Source organism: Moschus berezovskii, chromosome 11, assembly GCF_049115385.1.
Source record: "Moschus berezovskii isolate FMDL1 chromosome 11, NW_MosBer_1.0, whole genome shotgun sequence".
In the NCBI taxonomy this organism is placed as follows: domain Eukaryota; kingdom Metazoa; phylum Chordata; class Mammalia; order Artiodactyla; family Moschidae; genus Moschus; species Moschus berezovskii.
The window spans coordinates 107,455,861-107,476,715 of record NC_142470.1 but is presented as its reverse complement, the minus strand read 5'-3'; the positions used below and the strand labels follow the sequence as shown (position 1 = coordinate 107,476,715).

The window sequence follows — 20,855 nt, the reverse complement described above, 5'->3', positions numbered from 1 at the left end:
TCCTGGACTTATGAGATGGGACTTCCAGAATACATCTCTCTCTCTCTCTTAAGATATGGTCTCCCTTCTTGCTTGAGCAAATTTGTAATGGGTCTCTCTTATTTGCATCCAAAGAATCTTAACAAATTTAGAAGTCAGTCTTGCAAAGCTTCTTTTCCTTTTCTTATTTCCTTGATGTGATGGACTGAATCCTTCTGGAGAGCTGTGAACCACCTCAAGGGAGGGTAAAATGAGAATATGGTAGATTCAAAATTTGGCAAATTGTCCCAGGATGGATTCCAACTCTATCCATTATTCTCTCAGATGTCTGGATGTTATCCATCTCATATAAAATTTATAATTGCTTCTTTACGCCCTTAAGAAGTTTGGACTGAGATTTTCAAAGGAACCTTGCCAATAAAATGGATCGTCCTTGGGTCATTTTAATAATCTCTCTTTTATGTATCAGTGATGAGGGTCAGTTTTACTGCCTGCTACTCTCCCAACTCATTTTCTTGACAAGATAAGACCTACTAACATAAGACACTCACAAATATGACATGTGAATCTTCTCACTAGGAGATTTTTTTTTTCCAGTGACCAGAGGTTAACAACACAACACAGACACTTGTTTACAAATTGTGGATTATGTTAAATGAGGGCTAAGTGCAGAACACTGATCAACACAGGACCCAGGGGCCAGAAACAAAGTTGTCATCCCCCTCCCCCAGGAAAAAAGCAAGGTCCAGAATTAAGGACAAAAGGCTAAGATGGGAAAATCTGAATTAGAGCCCTGCATCCAACTTTTAGGGCTTCTCAGGTAACTCAGTGGTAAAGAACCTGCCTGCAATGCAAGAGACACAGGAGATGCAGGTTCAATCCCTGGGTGTAGAAGATCCCCTGGAGGAGGAAATGGCAAACCACTCCAGTATTCTTGCCTGGGGAATTCCATGGCCAAAGGAACCTGGCGGGCTACAGTCCAAACCGGGCACAAAGAGTTGGACACGGCTGAGCGACTGACTAAGAGAAACAGCAACCACCTCCAGTCTTATTTCCTTCATCCATGGGAAACTGTGGAGACAACTATTCCCACTCATAGGACTGTTGGAGCATTAAAGATAGCCACATCTACACAGGTCCTGGCATTTTACCTAGTATGGACTCAAAGAACATCAGAGAGTCAGAAACAGAAACCTCTTTCAAACAATAAGAAACAATTCCTCTAATCTTGGAACAAAGTTCTTTCAAAGTTGAGAAATAACTAATCATTATAAAGCTTTTTTTACTGTGCTGTCTTTCTAAATCCCTACAATCAGAAAGTGATAGCAGAAATAAGCAGAAACCTAGGTTTTCATCTGGGACTCTCCTTGAAGGCTCTCAATTTGTCCAGAGAAAGGGGTCTTTGATCCATGAAATCAACGACTCATTGGTTCCCTAGAAAAATTAGGCTGGGCCTGAGCAAAGGTTCTGGCTGATAATGCTATCATGGCAACCACTAAGAAGGCCCTTTTACTGGGGTCAACACTTGGGTCCCAGCCAGTCCCTTCTTAGGAAGTTTGCCAGATACAGTCTTGGATCCATTCTTAATATGGGCTGAACCTTTTCCAGTTTGCTACCCAGTTACTTCATGTTACAGCTTAACTTGCCCCTACCCCACCCACATATGCATTCCTAGCCAACTGGACCCTTGACCTTCAGACTCAGAATCCACCACAAGCATCACTAGCTCCTCATGCCCGGGCACTAGACAAGACTTTCTGTGGCTCTGTTTCTTCTTACGAAATTAGATGGGGGAGCAAAATCATCTCAGACATATTAGATCCAAGTCAGGCTGACCTACTTATCTGTTTTGAGAGATACATGTCCAGGGGATTGCTGTGAAAAGCTGAGCTTTTGAACAAACATCATCTATTGTATCCCAGGAAACAGTAGATCTGCAGCATCCAGGAGGGAGGGAGGACCTTGAATGACTGTCCTTCTTGCAACAGCTTCCCTGCCTGTCTCCCACAGCCTACCTCGTCTGCAGCCCACTTTGCCTCCTAGAAGAGCTTTGATCCTTCTTGTGGCGGGGCACTTGCCTACTAAGTCATGAACCTTTTTTCTTTTGGTGGGGGGAGTGCTACATAGCATACGGGATCTTAGTTCCCCGACCAGGGATCAAACCTATGCCTGCTGCAGTGGGAGCATGGACCTACTGGACCACCAGGGAAGTCCCAGAGTTCTTAAATTTTTGAGTCTAGTTTTTCTACCTCTTCTGGCTTTTGTTTGGCCACTAGCCATCTTAACTGCCTGCCTCTGGAGACCGGATATCCTCACTGGTCTGCAACATGGCAGGAAACCAGGAATCACATGCAGGAGTCGGCCACCAGGAGCAGGCTCCCAGCAGAGGCCGGCCAGGCTCCTTCAGGAGTGGAGTGAGGGCCTGCACCTCAGCACAGGGACTTTGTGACATCTCTCTGGGAGTCTCAGAGTTCTGTTTTGCCTATTTCAGGCCTCAGCTGTGTTCCAAGAAACAGTGGATGCCAGATAAACGAGGTGATGGTACGTCTCCTGAGGATCCAGTCTTGGGACGAAGCCTATGGAATAACCAGCAAGCTCAGCATCACATGGCTTTTTTTTTCCTTTAATTTACAAACACTTGTAATTGTTTCAGTGTCCTCCTGTGCAATCTTATAGCGATTCTGTCATTGCCCGGCTGGATTGTATCTCTGAACAGCAAACAGCAGCTTCATGTCTAACATGAAAGGAACAGTCGACATGTGTTTGCTGATAACCTCATCATCATGGTGGGTAAGAGATCCCTCCTGAGACTTGATCCTGCTCCAATCTTGTCTGCATATTTCTTTAGGCTGCTTCGGGCAATTTTGCTCTCCCATAGAATTCAGGAACACTCTGAGAAATGCGGCAGCCAGGGGCAGAGATGAGAAGGCTTCCAGGGAGAGGCCCTGATGGGAGTGGCGGGTTGGGGGCAGGGTGCCTAAAATCCTGCAGCGGAGTCTGATCTTGACCACTGGCCGAGGGATCCCAGGGTGGGTATCTTCCGGTGCTGGAGGGTACAGTTCTAGGCCATGGACATCAGGTACAGGTAATGCTCAAGGGTCAAGGGATACTGTAGAAGTTCCCCGTGAAGAATTTTGCTGTGCAGGCTCAAGGTCAGCATCTGGGCTGCAGCTCTACCCCAGTGGAGTGGCGGTGGGGTGCAGAGTGGGGACCATGCAGCCTACGCTGGCCCCAGGCCTGTCTCTGCAGTCCCTGATACTATAGTCAGATTTGCTGCGAAAATACTTACCTCCAGAGTCCAAGGCTGCTCCCTGAAGAGCCCCACCCATGCAGCTCCCACACAGATCAAATGCATCAGGATGGGGTTTAGGGAGGAGCAGAGACAGCTGGGATGCTTCACTGTATCACAGCCAGAAAAAAGAAAGACAAGGAGAGTCTTTACTGAAGCCTACCATGGTGGTGCTAGTGGTAAAGAATCTGACTGAAACAGAGGTGATGTAACAGATGCGGGTTTGATCCCTGGGTTGAGAAGATACCCTGGAGAAGGAAATGGCAACCCACTCCCGTATGCTTGCTGGGAAATCTCATGGACAGAAGAGCCTGGTGGGCTACAGTCCACGGGGTCACAAAGAGTCAGACACGACTAAGAACACTGCAATACTATGCTGTAGGCTTTAAAAGAGAAGGAACCTGAGACTCTCAGAGGAAAGGCCCAAGGTCACAGTGTCCTGACCCTGAGATCCCACCCCTTCCTTGAGGAGCTGCCCCTCCTACCTCCCAGAGTTTCCTCCCCAACAGGTGGTCCCACAAGGGGTACAGTGAAATCCAGGGCTCTGTTACCCACTCCTCACTCAGCTGGTGGTAGGAAATTTAATCTCGGTTTGCTTGGATATGGAGAAAAGAGGCCAATGCAAGTCCAGTGAAACAGCAACAGTCTGAAGACTTGGTTTACCTGTCAATCCTTGGAGAAGGAAGGTAAGGAGCTAAGGAAGCAAAAACGCCGAGTCACATGACTACTCCGAAGGGTGGAGTCTGTTCTCTGAGTTCACATGCGGGCAGGTAAAGGGTTTTCATCACTTCCAAACCAGGCTGGTGGATACTCAGCTTACACACTGAAGTTAGAAGCCACAATGCAGACCAGTGTGAGCATGAAGCCCCAAACCTTGGGAACATTAGGGCTGTACCAGGGATGGACGGTGCCTCCCCTGCTCCTGGTCCAGCCCTTTCTCGACTTGCTAAGGAGGTTTGGGATCATGGAACCGCATCCCATCTCACTTCCCTTGGTTATAAACCTCACATCATGTTGTTATGATTTTTGTTTAAACAATTATATATTTTTAATTAATTAATTGGCTGTGCCGAGTCTTAGCTGCAGCACACAAGATCTTCAGTCTTCCTTCACCATTATATATTTTTATGCTAATCTTCTTGCTCAACTTAACTCTCACAATTGTTACAAAGGAAAGCTTAGCCTCATTTTATATACGTGAAAAATGAGGCAAAGAGAAGGCAATAACTTCCCCATAGTGTTACTGGCTTCAAAGTCACTGAATGTGATTTGAAATATGATTTTTCTTTTTTTTTTTTGCAAGCAAGACCTCCTTAGACCTATGGGCCACAGAAGTGGTTTTCATTACCATCTCAGCAGCCCCCAGACTCAGCCACACTTCACTCCTGGAGACTTCCTGCCTGCAGAAGATGTAGTGTCTGAAAATATAGCTTAAAACAATTAGAAGATGCTCATGCTTTTCTTTCAACAAATATTTGCATATGTGCTAAGTGGCTTCAGTCGTGTCTGACTCTTGCCTGCAAGGCTCCTCTGTCCATGGGATTCTCCAGGCAGGAATACTGGAGTGGATTGCCATTTCCTCCTCCAGGGGATCCTCCCGACCCAGGGATCGAATACACGCCTCTTACATCTCCTGCCTTGGCAGGCAGGTTCTTTACCACTAGTGCCACCTGGGAAGCCCCTTCAACAAATATTTATGTCTCTACAAATAGTTCTGGGCAAGGTGTTGGGTGGATATGGGGGTGGAGAGGAGAAGAGAAGGAACAAAACTAGAAAACAGGGTCCACTCCTTCTGTTTCCGAGGAGTTGCTGGGAAGAAAAGCCAATGGAGGCAGCAGTGCCCAGGAATACAGAGCTGGCATCTGGCATCTTCCCAGCCTGGAAGAGTGGCCCTCCAGGGTCAGCTCCTTTTCCGTGGCATGGCGGGTGGAGGGGTCATTTCTATGCTACCGGGTGATGTTGGACAGTGAAAGAGGAGTGACCTGGCAGGACCACTGGAAGGGCGGGAACCAGCCCTGGCAGGGCTCTCATAACACGTCGGGCCACTACGAGCCATCGCCCCGGCTGCCTCAGAGGACCCTGACTCCTGATCCCACTGCACCCCAGCTCCAGCTGTCACTTTATCCTCCTTCTCCTTCTTTTCTGATGGAGCCCGACCCCACCCCCACTGGAAAAGCAAGTGTGTCCCCAACCACCACCATCATGGGTACAGGGTGTGAGCCTGACTAACCAAGGTCCGCTCCACCACTCGGACATCTTTGCTCAGTCCCTGCAGAGAAGTGACCAGGCCGGCTCTCACCCCATCCACAGAGTCCACACGGGACAGACCTCAGGCGCAGTCCCTCCTTGCCCCTCCATGGACCCGGGCTCCCCAGAAACTCAAGCAGCCCTTGATCTGCTCTTGACCTCTTCTCACTGAGGCTAAAATGCTTCAACCGCCCCTTCAGGTTCAGAACTGCTGTTTCGAGGCAAATATCCAGCCAAGTTCTAGATGGAATTGAGGCTCAAGGCCCAAGAGGGGCTCCCTCCTCCCCGCATCCTCCTGTAGTACCTGCTTCTGGCCCACATGACGATGAGGCGGGTGGTCCATGGGCATCGCCCACACAGGACTGTCGCCTGGGGCTGAACTCAGATGCCAGCAGAGCTGATGTACACAGCCATGCCATGCTACCAAGTCACAGGTTCAAAACCGCACATCCCTCCCATGTCCTGCCCTCCAAGACCCCAACTGGGTCCCCTTCCTCACCAGCTCCGGGGGTCGTACGGGAAGAGGGCATAGCTCCAGTTGTCCTCAGAGTCCCCTCGGCTCTCCGAAGATCCGCGGTGGGGTTTCTGATACCTCCCTGCACCGTCCAGTCTGAGGCCAGGGCTGGGACGCTCTCAACACGCCCTAAGCGCTTGGCACGTCCCCATCTGCCTCGTTCCCAGGGCAGAAACCTGTGGGGTCACTTCCTGCATTCTCCCCAAGGGACTGAAACACTGGAGCCGAGCTTGGACCACCTGGCCCTGTTGGCCCTTTCCTATACTGTCAGCACCTCACCACCACCGACATGACAGGTTCTGACGGCCTCCACGGGCCCAGCATTTTACAGGTGTGGTCTGCATCTGTCTGGCGGCCCCAGCGAAGATGGGCACGCACAGATGACAAGGCTGCGGGGTGCACCCGGAGTCACAGGGGCAGACGGGAACTTCACCTGGCTCCAAAGCCCACCGGCCACACGGCCCTTCCCCAACCCCTGCTGTATGTGTGACCTGTGACCCTGCAGACCGCCGGGCCGGCGGCCCGAGGGCGCGGGGCGCTCACCACGCCTCCGGTGCATTCGCGGCAGTCCTGCAGGCAGCTGACGTTCGCCCAGGTGCTGAAGGCCTTCAGCCCTGCCACCAGCGCCTGCAGCGGGCGACTGTTGACGAGCTCCTTCCCACGGAAGACGTCCTCATCCAGAAGGGTGCCGGCATACCTGCAAGACAAGCGGAGACCGGTGATGGGTGCAGTGGTGTCCGAGCATGTGTGCTCATCAGGGATACGGGTCTCACAATTTCTTTGGGTTCTGGTGTTGGGATGTTCCTAAAATTAGTTTTCCCTTTTCTGAAAGAATTTGTGTAAAATCAGCATGTTTCCTTTTCTTAAATACTTAATTTCACAAGTAATGTCAAAGCTATTCAGGTTTTCTACTTCTTTTTGTGTCACTTTCGGTACTATGCATCTTTTAAGAAATTTGTCTATTTCAGATATGCTGTCAAATGTATTGGCATTACATTAGCATCACATCAATAATATTTAATTTTATCCTTTCAATGTCTGTGTATCTATAGTAAAGTCCTCTCTTTTATTCTAGATACTGGTAACTTGTGTCTATTTTTTCTGCATCAGTCTAGAAAGATTGTACCGATGATCCTACATGCAGGGCAGCAAAGGAGACAGACATAAAGAACAGACTTTTGGACTCAGTGGCAGCAGGAGAGCATGGGATGATTTAAAGGTCTTTCAATTTTCTTTATTTATTGAAAGAAAAATAATTTTTGGCTTGTTTATTCTCTATTGTTTGACCATTTCTTATTTCATTTTTATTATTCTTTGCACTTACTTTGGGTTTAACTTGTTCATCTTTTTATAGTTTCTTAAAATAGAAATTTATTCCATGGTTTTAGACCTTTCTTTTCTGTTGTAAGCATCTAAAGGAATACATTTTTCTCTGAGTACTATTTTAGTTACATACCACAAATTTTGATATGCTGTTTCATCTCCATTCAAAATATTTCCTAATTTCCCTGTGATTTCTACTTTTACCTATGAATGATGTGTGTTATTCGGTTTCCTTGCATGTAAGGATTATTCCAGATATTTTTCTGTTATTAATTTTAGCTTGATTTCATTCTAACCAGAGAACATACTTCGTATTGTATCAGTCATTCTAAATCTACATGGTCTGTCTTGATACATGTTCTATATGCACTTGAGAAGAGTGGGTATTCTGCTCGTGTCCAATAGAGTGATTAACAAATGTCATTAAGTTTGTCAGTAATGCTCTTCACATGATTTATAGCATCACTGGTCTTCTATTTCATCAATTACCCAGACAGAAGGACTGATGTCTACAACCATACTTTAGGATTTGCTCATTTTTCCTTTCAGTGCTTTCCACTTTTGCTTCATGTATTTTGATGCCATTTTGTGGAATCCATACACATTTAGATTGTTACATCTTCTTGATGAGTAGACTCCTTAATCATCATGAAGCGATCTTCTTTACCTCTGGTAATGTTCCTTTTTCTGAGGTCTACTTTATCCAATATTAGTAAATCCACTCCAGCTCTTTTATGGTTAATGTTTACAGGTGTAAATTTTTTATTCTCATACTTTTAACCTATTTGTCTTTAATTTTAAGTGAGTTTCTTGTAGAAAGCATCTAGTTCAGTCTTAATTTATCATGTCTGACAATCTGAAAATAGGAGTGTGTAAATCATTTAATTCAATGTAACTACTAACATGACAATTTAAAACTGCTGCCTCACAAGTTTTCCCCTGTTTATCCCATATGTTCTTTTCCCTCTCTCCAGTCTTCTTTTGATTAACTGAATAATCTTTAGTATTCCAGTGTTAGATTTTAAAGTGTTACTCATTTTTTCAGCAATTTTTCTATGGCCTAAAACATGCTACTTTAACTTATGACATTTTCCCCTCAAATAGTGTTATACCGCTTCAAGGATAATGTAGGACCCTTGTAATAATACAATACATAATTCCTTTTCATTTTCCCATCCATTATGTCACTGCTGAGACAAAAATATGTTCTATAGATATTACAAACTTCATTGCTATTTTTGCTTTAAACAGTTTCTTTTTTTCTTTATCAATGTTGCTGCTGCTGCTAAGTCACTTCAGTCGTGTCCGACTCTGTGTGAGGATTAATTTATTCCCAAGAGATTGAATTATTCAAAGTGCACCATTTAAAGAGTTTTGACAAATCTATGTACCACAATCAACCTACAGAATGCTTTCTAAAGAATGCCTCATCCCTTCTTGCAGTCCATCTCCACCTCCTCCTCCCGTCTCTGGACAACCCCCGACCAGCTCTTTGTTAGTATGGGTTAGTCTGCATTTTATGTAAATTGGGTTATACAGTGCATGTCCTGTCCTGCTTTTTGCAATCAGCATATTGTCATGAGATCCACCCATCCATCCACATCGTACCATGTATTAGTAGTTGTTTCTTTTTATTGCCGACCAGAATTCCATTCTACGAAATGCATAGATTACATTTCATTTATGCATTCACTTGAACATTTTCATTTCTTCCAGTTTGGAGCTACAACAAGTGAAGCTGCTAAGAAAATTCATGTAAAAATCTTAGAGGAGACATATGTCTTTATTTCTCTTGAGTAAACATGTAGAAGAGAAATGACTGGGTCATATGGAAGACATATTTTTAACTTTTTAAGAAACTGCCAAACAATTTTCCAAAGTGGCTGTGCAACTTTACATTCCCACTAGCAGTGCAGGGGAATCCTAGTTGTTCCAGCCAACAAGCCATCTTTGCAGTCCTTTTCATTTTAGTCATCCTAATGGACATGTCATCACTTTCCTGCCAAGAAGCAATAGTCTTCTGATTTCATGGCTGCATTCACCGTCTGCAGTGATTTTGGAGTCCAAGAACAGGAAATCTGTCACTACTTCCACCTTTCCCCTTCTATTTGCCATGCACTAATGGGGCTGGATGCCATGATATTAATTTTTTTAATATTTAGTCTTAAGCTGGCCCTTTGACTCGGCTCCTTCACCCTCATCAAGAGGCTCTTTGGTCCTCTTCACTTTCTGCCATTACAGTAGTATCATATGCATCTCTGAGGTCGCTGATGTTTCTCTCGCTTGCCTATCTCGATTCCAGCTTGTAACTCACCCAGCCTGGCATTTCTCATGATGTGCTCAGCATATAGGTTAAACAAACAGGGTGAGAGTAGACAGCCCTGTTATGACAATTTTGAACCAATTTTGAACCTTTCTCAATTTTGAACCAGTCAGTTGTTCCATATAGGGTTCTGAATGTTGATTCTTGACCTACAAACAGGTTTCTCGGGAGACAGGTATGATGGTCTGGTATTCCCATCTCTCTGAGAGCTTTCCACAGTTTGTCATGATCCACACAGTCAAAGGCTTTAGCATAGTCAATGAAACAGAGATAGATGTTTTTCTGAAATTCCTTCGCTTTCTCTATAATCCAGTGATTGTTGGTAATTTGATCTCTAATTTTTCTTCCATTTCTAAACCCAGCTTGGACATCTGGAAGTTCTTGGTTCGCATAATGCTGAAGCCTAGCACGCAAGATTTTAAGCATGACCTTACTAGCGTGGGAGAGCAGTGAGACTGTCTGATGGTTAGTTAGCACATTCTTTGGTACTACCCTTGTTGGGAATTGGGACGATGAGGATAGACCTTTTCCAGGCTTGTGGCCACTGCTGGGTCTTCCAGATATGTTGACATAATGAATGCAAAACCTTGATGGAATCATCCTTTAGGGATTTGAATAGTTCTGGAATTTCATCGCATCCATTAGCATAATTAACAGCTTTATTAACAGCAGATGACAAACCTAGACAGTGTGTTGAAAAGCAGAGACACTACGATGCCAACAAAGGTCCATATAGCCAAGGCTATAGTTTTCCCAGTGGCCACGTACAGTTGTGAGAGCTGGAAGCCAAACAACTGATGACTTTGAACTGTGGTGCTGCAGAATACTCCTGAAAGTCCCTTGGACAGCAAGGAGATCAAACCAGTCAATCTTAAAGGAGATAAACCCTGAATAGTCACTGGAAGGACTGATGCTGAAGCTGAAGCTCCAGTATTTTGGTTATCTGATGGGAACAGACAACTCATTGGAAAAGTCCCTGATGCTAGGAAAGATTGAGGGCAGAAGGAGAAGAGGGCATCAGAGAAGGAGATGGCTAGATAGCATCACCAACGAACTCATCAAACACGAACTCAAACATAAATATGTTTGATGAGCTCATCAAACATGCACTGGGGCTAATTCTGGGAGATGGTGAGGCATGGCATGGAAGCCTGGCATGCTGCCATCCACGGGATTGCAAAAAGTCGGACACAACTGGGTGACTGAACAACAAACAGATAAGCAATGATAATCCTCATGCTCTGAATTTGCATTTCTCGGGTAACTAATGATCACAAAACTTTTTTTATGGTCTATTTTCTGACCATATCTTCTTTCATTGGGCCTCCCAGATGACTCAGTGGTAAGCAATGCAGGAGATACAGGTTTGATTCTGGTTCGGGAAGATCCCCTGAAGAAGGAAATGGCTACCCACTCCAGTATTACTGCCCAGAGAATCCCATGGACAGAGGAGCCTGGTGGGCTACAGTCCATGGGGTCCCAAAGAGCCGGACACGACTGAGCGACTAACACTGTGTGTGCGGGTGCGTTACAGTGTTGCATTAGGCTCTACCATACAGCACAGTGAATCAGCTATATACGTAAACGGACCCCCTTTTAGAGGGATTTCCTTCCTATTTCGGTCACCACAGAATGTTGAGTAGAGTTCCCTGTGCTCCACAGTTGATTCTCATTAGTCCGGGGTTGGTCCCTGGGTCGAGATGATTCCCTGGAAAAGGGAACGGCCACCTACTCCAATATTCTTGCCTAGGAAATCCCACGGACAGAGGAGCCTGGCAGGCTACAGTCCGTGGGGTCAGAGTCAGACAGGACTGCATGACTAAGCATGCCATATTTCCTTCTGAGCAATGTGCACATCAGTGCCCAGAGGGAGTGGGCAGCATTCTAAACCTATGCTGGGGTACAGTCACCCATGCCCTGGGCTGTGGCTGCAGTGCAATGACTCTCAGAGAACCTCAGGACTAGCCATTTAAAACAATGTACCTGATTCCCCACTGACCTCCCTAAATACACACACATACACACACCCACACCCCTGGATGTTCCCCAGGGCAGAAATGGGTGGGAAATACATTGACTAAGAAAAGGAAGAATCACTGGGGCTCTCTTAGAAGAGATTTGGTAAGATTTCTTTGCAATACTAGCCTGAGATTTTTTTTAGGGGGGAAGAGGAGGCTCAAGAGGGAGGAGATATATATATGTATGTGTGTGTGTGTGTGTGTGTATAATTACAACTGTTTCTCATTGTTGTATGACAGAAACCAAAACAAAAATGTAAAGCAATTTTCCTCCAATTAAAAGACTGAAAATAAATGTGAAGAGCCAACTCATTGGAAAAGACCTTGATGCTGTGAAAAACTGAAGGCAGGAGAATAAGGGGATTACAGAGGATGAGGTGGTTGGATGGCATCACTGATTCAATGGACGTGAGTTTGAGCAAGCTCTGGGAGACTGTGAAGGACAGGGAAGCCTGGCGTGCTGCAGTCCATGGGGTCACAAAGAATCCGAAATGACTGAATGACTGAACAACAAAAATGAAAAGAAGAAATAAAAATTTTTTAAAAAGAAAAGGAATTTTAAGTAATGAGATGAACAGCGACAGGACAAGGGCCCTGCTGAGGAGGAATGAACAACTGCCAGACACAGTGGCTCCCCTAGTGGCACTCAGGAAGTCAAGAGACACCTGGAGTAACAGGCAAATTTGGCCTTGGAGCACGGAATGAAGCAGGGCAAAGGCTAAAAGAGCTCTGCCAAGAGAACGCACTGGTCATAGCAAACACCCTCTTCCAACAACACAAGAGAAGACTCTACACATGGACATCACCAGATGGCCAACATCGAAATCAGATTGATTATATTCTTTGCAGCCAAAGATGGAAAAAGCTCTGTACAGTCAGCAAAAACAAGACCAGGAGCTGACTGTGGCTCAGATCATGAACTCCACATTGCCAACTTCAGACTTAAATTGAACAAAGTAGGGAAAACCACTTGACCATTCAGATATGACCTAAATCAAATCCCTTATGATTATACAGTGGAAGTGAGAAATAGATTTAAGGGACTAGATCTGATAGATAGAGTGCCTGATGAACTATGGACGGAGGTTCATGACATTGTACAGGAGACAGGGACCAAGACCATCCCCAAGAAAAAGAAATGCAAAAAGGCAGAATAGCTGTCTGAGGAGGCCTTACAAATAGCTGTGAAAAGAAGAGAAATGAAAAGCAAAGGAGAAAAGGAAAGATATAAGCATCTGAATGCAGAGTTCCAAAGAACAGCAAGGAGAGATAAGAAAGCCTTCCTCAGCGATCAGTGCAAAGAAATAGAGGAAAACAACAGAATGGGAAAGACTAGAGATCTCGTCAAGAAAATTAGAGATACCAAGGGAACATTTCATGCAAAGACGGGCTCGATAAAGGACAGAAATGGTATGGACCTAACAGAAGCAGAAGATATTAAGAAGAGGTGGCAAGAATACACAGAAGAACTGTACAAAAAAGATTTCATGACCAAGATAATCACGATTATCTAGTGTGATCACTCACCTAGAGCCAGACATCTTGGAATGTGAAGTCAAGTGGGCCTTAGAAAGCATCACTACAAACAAAGCTAGTGGAGGTGATGGAATTCCAGTTGAGCTATTTCAAGTCTTGAAAGATGATGCTGTGAAAGTGCTGCACTCAATATGCCAGCAAATTTGGAAAACTCAGCAGTGGCCATAGGACTGGAAAAGGTCAGTTTTCATTCCAATCCCAAAGAAAGGCAATGCCAAAGAATGCTCAAAGTACTACACAATTGAACTCATCTCACATGCTAGTAAAGTCATGCTTAAAATTCTCCAAGTCAGGCTTCAGCAATACATGAACCATGAACATCTAGATGTTCAAGCTGGATTTAGAAAAGGCAGAGGCACCAGAGATCGAATTGCCAACATCCACTGGATCATGGAAAAAGCAAGAGAGTTCCAGAAAAACATCTATTTCTGCTTTATTGCCTATGCCAAAGCCTTTGACTGTGTGGATCACAATAAACTGTGGAAAATTCTGAAAGAGATGAGAATACCAGACCACCTGACCTGCCTCTTGAGAAACCTGCATGCAGGTCAGGAAGCAACAGTTAGAACTGGACCTGGAACAACAGACTGGTTCCAAATAGGAAAAGGAGTATGTCAAGGCTGTATATTGTCACCCTGCTTATTTAACTTACATGCAGAGTACATCATGAGGAACGTTGGGCTGGAAGAAGCACAAGCTGGAATCAAGATTGCCGGGAGAAATATCAACCTTAGATATGCAGATGACACCACCCTTATGGCAGAAAGTGAAGAAGAACTAAAGGGCATCTTGATGAAAGTGAAAGAGGAGAGTGAAAAAGTTGGCTTAAAGCTCAACATTCAGAAAACTAAGATCATGGCATCTGGTCCCATCACTTCATGGGAAATAGATGGAAAAACAGTAGCAACAGTGGCTGAACTTATTATTGTGGGCTCCAAAATCACTGCAGATGGTGATTGCAACCATGAAATTAAAAGACGCTTACTCCTTGGAAGGAAAGTTATGACCAACCTAGACAGTGTATTAAAAAGCAGAGACATTACTTTGTCAACAAAGGTCCATCTAGTCAAGGCTATGGTTTTTCCATTAGTCACGTATGGATGTGACAGTTGGACTATAAAGAAAGCTGAGTGCTGAAGAATTGATGCTTTTCAACTGTGGTGTTGAAGAAGACTCTTGAGAATCTCTTGAACTGCAAGGAGATCCATCTGGTCCATCCTAAAGGAGATCAGTCCTGGGTGTTCATTGGAAGGACTGATGTTGAAGCTGAAACTCCAGTACTTTAGCCACCTGATGCGAAGAGCTGACTCATCGGAAAAGACCCTGATGCTGGGAAAGATTGAGGGCAAGAGGAGAAGGGGACAACAGAGGATAAAATGGTTGGATGGCATCACCGACTCTATGGACATAGGTTTGGGTGGACTCCGGGAGTTGGTGATTGGCAGGGAGCCTGGCGTGCCCCAGTTCATGGGGTCGCAAAGAGTTGGACGCGACTGAACTGAACTGAACTGAATGGCACTTATCCACTGTCAGACCCTCACGTCAACTTGCCAAGGAGCTCTGAGAATCCCTTCTGTGTTCAGGATATATAAGAGTCCAAGGGGCACATGTCTTAAGAAAATCTGATATAAGAAACTTGGAGGGGCCCAGAAGATAAATTAGGGAATAAAGATCCTGTGGCAAAAACATTCCATATCTCCAAACCTGTTTATTTAACAGGCAATGCCTGTAGAAACACAAAGTATTGTTTATGGGTTACGTCCACTTGAAGAGTTAGAACCCATCGAGCAAGACTCTTGAGAATTCCAGATTGAGTCTCTCTAAAACTGTTAAGTCAGCAAGAGGGAAGGAGTCCATCTACAAAAATCTGTTATCTAAGAGTAAACAAGACATTTTGGCAATAAGATTTCAGGATTATATTAAAAACACAGTTCAGTAGTATCATAACAGTACTATACATGTTATACAATATACTATATGTAGTTATAGATAGTCTTCATTTGGTGGAGGAACTCTAAGAAGCTTAACTTCCCTGAAACTCCATTTTTTTATAAAGACAGCACTATGGTGAATTTCTTTTTCAAAAAAATATTTATTTCTTTATTTGGCTGTGTCGGGTCTTAGTTGTGGCATGCAGGATCTTTAGTTGTGGCAAGTTGGATCTAGTTCCCTGACCAGAGATGGAACCCGGGACCCCTGCATTGGAAGAACAGAGTCTTAGCCACTGGACCACCAGAAATGCTCCCTTTGGTGAATTTCTGAGACTATGAAGTATCATTCCATCCATTCATTTATTCAAAAATATTAATAAAATCTTACTTTATGCCAAGCACAGTTTTAGATAGGTGCTATGGAGACATCCATTAAAAACAAAGAGAGAAACTTGGTCAGTTGTCACAAGACATTAAATGAGTTTACTCCATGTAAAAATCTTAGGACAGTGCCTGGTACATGACAGGCAATTGAATATGTATCAAGCTATCATCTTAATTTTATCTGTACAGGTCTTGGGCAAAATGAGAAGGCCTGGATCCAGTATAAAGACAGAAGCATTGGACTTCCTTGGTGGTCCAGTGCTTAAGACTTCACCTCCCAAAGCAGTGGGTGTGGGTTCAATCACTGGTTGGGGAGATAAGATCCCACATGCCTCACAGCGCAAATACTAAAACACAAAATAGAAGGAATATTATAAAACTTTTTAAAGGCTTGAAAAAACAAGTGGTCCACATTAAAAAAAAAAAAAAAAAGACAGCAACACAACGGTGAACTGGTCCCTCCTGGCCTGGAACGCAGCCTGGACTGCTGAGCTGCCCGTGTGGGCTGGAATAAATAACAGGAGAGGCAAACCCAAAATACTCCTATTGCCTGGCACTTCACACACACTGAGATTTTTAAGAAGTTGTCGGAGACATTCTAAGCTAGGAAATTCATTTTTGTGGCAAACCCCACTAGATGATTTCAAGGAGAGACTTCAACAACCAACTGCCCTGGCCAACTAGCCCTGGATGCCATCCTCACAATGTATAACTTCTGCTTCAAAAAACCATCAAAATATTTAAAGGCAAAGCTCCAAAAAGTCTCATGGCCAAGAGTGATGTAATCATACAAGGTAAGTTCATTCAGTTGAGTTGAAGTACCCCATGCAGAAAGTCAGGCAACTCTTAGATGTGGCAATGCCAAATTCAGTTCAGTTCAGTTCAGTTCAGTCACTCAGTTGTGTCCAATTCTTTGCGACCCCATGAATCACAGCACGCCAGGCCTCCCTCTCCATCACCACCTCCCGGAGTTCACTTAAACTCATGTCCATCGAGTCGGTAATTCCATCCAGCCATCTCATTCTCTGTTGTCCCCTTCTCCTCCTGCCCCCAATCCCTCCCAGCATCAGAGTCTTTTCCAGTGAGTCAACTCATTGCATGAGGTAGCCAAAGTATTGGAGTTTCAGCTTTAGCATCAGTCCTTCCAATGAACACCCAGGATCGACCTCCTTTAGAATGGACTGGTTGGATATCCTTGCAGTCTAAGGGACTCTCAAGAGTCTTCTCCAGCACCACAGTTCAAAAGCATCAATTCTTTGGCGATCAGCTTTCTTCACAGTCCAACTCTCACATCCATGCACGACCACTGGAAAAACCATAGCCTTGACTAGACGGACCTTTGTTGGCAAAGTAATGTCTCTGCTTTTTAATATACTATCTAGGTTAGTCATAACTTTCCTTCCAAGGAGTAAGCATCTTTTAATTTCATGGCTGCAATCAGCATCCGCAGTGATTTTGGAGTCTCAAAAAATAAAGTCTGACATTGTTTCCACTGTTTCCCCATCTATTTCCCATGAAGTGATGGGACCAGATGCCATGATCTTTGTTTTCTGAATGTTGAGCTTCAAGCCAACCTTTTCACTCTCCTCTTTCTCTTTCATCAAGAGGCTTTTGAGTTCCTTTTCACTTTCTGCCATAACGGTGGTGGCATCTGCATATCTGAGGTTATTGATATATCTCTGGGCAATCTTGATTCCAGCTTGTGCTTCTTCCAGCCCAGCGTTCCTCATGATGTACTCTGCATAGAAGTTAAATAAGCAGGATGATAATATACAACCTTGACAGACTCCTTTTCCTATTTGGAACCAGTCTGTTGTTCCATGACCAGTTCTAACTGTAGCTTCCTGACCTGCATACAGGTTTCTCAGGAGGCAGGTCAGGTGGTCTGGTATTCCCATCTCTTTCAGAATTTTCCACAGTCTATTGCGATCCACACAGTCAAAGGCTTTGGCATAGGCAATAAAGCAGAAATAGATGTTTTTCTGGAACTCTCTTGCTTTCTCCATGATCCAGTGGATGTTGGCAATTTGATCTCTGGTGCCTCTGCCTTTTCTAAAACCTGACTGAACATCTGGAAGTTCATGGTTCACATATTGCTGAAGCCTGGCTTGGAGAATTTTGAGCATGACTTCACTAGCGTGTGAAATGAGTGCAATTGTGTGGTACTTTGAGCATTCTTTGGCATTGCCTTTCTTTGGGATTGGGATGAAGACTGACCTTTTCCAGTCCTATGGCCACTGCTGAGTTTTCCAAATTTGCTGGCATATTGAGTGCAGCACTTTCACAGCATCATCTTTCAGGATTTGAAATAGCTCAACTGGAATTCCATCACCTCCACTAGCTTTGTTCGTAGTGATACTTTGTAAGGCCCACTTGACTTCACATTCCAAGATGTCTGGCTCTAGGTGAGTGATCACGCCATCGTGATTATCTTGGTTGTGAAGATCTGTTTTGTACAGTTCTTCTGTGTATTCTTGCCACCTCTTCTTAATATCTTCTGCTTCTGTTGCTGCTGCTGCTAAGTCACTTCAGTCGTGTCCGACTCTGTGTGACCCCATAGACGGAAGCCCACCAGGCTCCCCCGTCCCTGGGATTCTCCAGGCAAGAACACTGGAGTGGGTTGCCATTTCCTTCTCCAATGTGTGAAAGTGAAAAGTGAAAGTGAAGTCGCTCAGTCGTGTCTGACCCTTAGCGACCCCACGGACTGCAGCCTACCAGGCTCCTCCGTCCATGGGATTTTCTAGGCAAGAGTACTGGAGTGGGTTGCCATTGCCTTCTCCTTCTGCTTCTGTTAGGTCCACACAATTCCTATGCTCGAAGAATTCATGATGGTAAACCAAGAGTCACGGTGCAATGAATAAAGGAGGCCAGGATGCTGCTCCAAGAGGCCTATAAAGCCTTTATTCCAGGAGAGTGGTAGCAGCTACAGATTTGATTTTCTTGGGCTCTAAAATCACTGTGGATAGCGACTGCAATCATTTAATTAAAAGATGCTTTGACACCTTTTTAATTAAAAGGAAAGCTATGACAAACCTAGACAAGATCTTAAAAAGCAGAGCTATCACTTTGCCAACAGAAAGGTAAGTATAGTCAAAGCTATGGCTTTTCCAGTAGTCACGTATGAATGTGAGAGTTGGATCATAAGGAAGGCTGAGCACCGAAGAATTGATGCTTTTGAACTGTGGTGCTGGAGAAGACTCTTGAGAATCCCTCGGATAACAAGGAGATCAAACCAGTTAATCCTAAAGGAAATCAACCCTGAACATTCATTGGAAGGATGGATGCTGAGGTTCCAATACTTAGGCCACCTGATGTGAAGAGCCAACTCACTGGAAAAGACCCTGATGCTGGGAAAGATTGAGGGCAAGAGGAGAGGAGAATGACAGAGGATGAGATGGTCAGATAGCATCACAAACTCAATGGGCAGGAATCTGAGCAAACCCCTGGAGGAGTCTGTCCCCAGTGGAGGACAGAGGAGCCTGGCATGCTGCAGTTCATGGGGTCTCAAAGAGTCAGACATGACTTAGTGACCGAACAACAACAAATTCCAGGAGGGACTCAGGGAAGAGGGTGAGTTAGGGCACGTGGCAACCTGAACTGCGTCTTGAAGGATGACTATGAGCTACCAGGTGATGGGAGGCAAAGATGTGAGAGGTGAGTGGTGGGAAGAGGGGGAAGGCTGCCTGTAAGAAAGGCTGAAGCAGGAAACAGGCTGATCCAGGCCTGGGTGAAGGGCTAAGAGGCAACAGGTGGGTTGTGGGACTTAGGGGCCAGGCAGGTAAAGGTGACCCGGGCGCCACATGAGGGAGCAAGTTTCTTCCGGTGCAGAAGACAGAGAGAGCCCATGGGAGGGTCCCAGCAGGTAGGTAAGATTTCAGATTTCATCTCAGGTATGGAGCTTGTGGAGAACGGATTTGACCAGGGCCAGGCTAGACGTGGGGTGCACAGAGGCAAGAGAGGGAGCTGGCAAGATGCTGGAGACAGTGAGCTTTAAGTGATTTCACAGTAGAAGGAAAAATCACCAGAATGTGATAACTGGCAGGATGGGTGTGGAAAGTTTGAGATGTCTTGGGGTAATGGCCACACAGCAACTAACAGTTATGGGCATGCATTCCCACCACATGGGCTTCCCTGGTGGCTCAGCAGTAAAGAACCTGCCACCACTGCAGGAGACACGGGTTCAATCCCTGAGTTGGGAAGAGCCCCTGGCGGAGGGCAGGGCAACTCACTCCATTAATCTTGCCTGGGAAATCCCATGGACAGAGGATTCTGGCTGGCTACAATCCATGGTCAGACACGACTTAGCGACTAAATAACAACAGAAACATTCCCATCACAATCGCTAATTACTGTCATAGTGAGTGAGAACACAGAGGTTCAGTAGGAAGCAGATGCCAGGAGCCCACGGGCACAGCCCTGAGACAGGATGCATGGAAGACACTGGAGCCCCAGCATGGGAAGGGGCCCCACCGAGGATAATAAGCGACCCGAGGTTGGGCAAGCACAGCTACAGGGAAATGGGCCACCTGTTTTCCCCGGCCATGGGGCCACCCTGGCAGGGCTGTGACAGTTCTGTTGGCTCTCAAGTCCTCAGGCCTAGAGAGGGACCTGCCACACATGAGGGGAAGAGGGGAAGAGGGGAAGAGGAGGGAGGACCTGGCAGGCTCCTCAGGGGGCCCCCATCACCTGGAACAGACACCCCCACTGAGCCAGACCCCTCCCCATTGAGTCGGCTCTGCCCAGCAGCTGAGCAGCCAGGTGGGAGATGCATCCTGACTCTTCTAGAGCAAGCAGGTGCCAAAGGACATCAGGTTCTGTCCCCTCCTTGTCAAGGCCAAGAGGACATGAGTGGAGTGGGCTGGGGAGTGGGGGGCTTGCTAAGGCCTAAGCAGGCCCATCCCATCTCCAGACTTGCAGAGGCAACGGGCAAGGAGAAGGATTTGGGAACCAGATCCGCTTACCAACCCAGTACTGTCAAAACCCAGACGAAGCAGCAAAGCTCCATGTGGCAGGAACCACATCTGACTCCAGCAAGACTGCCAGATTCAACAAAGAGAAACAGAGCACACCCAGGAAAATGTGAATTTCAGATAAACAGTGCTTAATCTTTAGCTTAAATGCACGCTCCCTGTTGCAGTCATGGGGGCACACTGAGACTACAAAACCGTCTGAAACTCAGAGTTAACTGGGAGACCGTAATTTACCTGGCAGCCCTCCTAGAAAGGCGTCGTATGACCGCTGAAGACATGAATACACGTGACATGCCCTGCAAGAAGCTGTCCCATCTCACTTCCACGACCTGCATTTTACT

At 45.5% G+C, this 20,855-nt stretch overlaps 1 protein-coding gene across 2 annotated transcripts in view; it reads right to left on the bottom strand.

Annotated features, from left to right (window-relative positions):
- The window catches only part of ACOXL (acyl-CoA oxidase like), a 354,770-nt gene that overhangs the window by 137,906 nt on the left and 196,009 nt on the right, over positions 1-20,855 (bottom strand). For both annotated transcript variants that reach the window (XM_088841686.1, XM_088841687.1), the window contains exon 12: positions 6,573-6,726. In XM_088841686.1, coding sequence (XP_088697812.1) covers positions 6,573-6,726 — 154 coding nt within the window. The remainder of the gene's footprint in view (positions 1-6,572; positions 6,727-20,855) is intronic.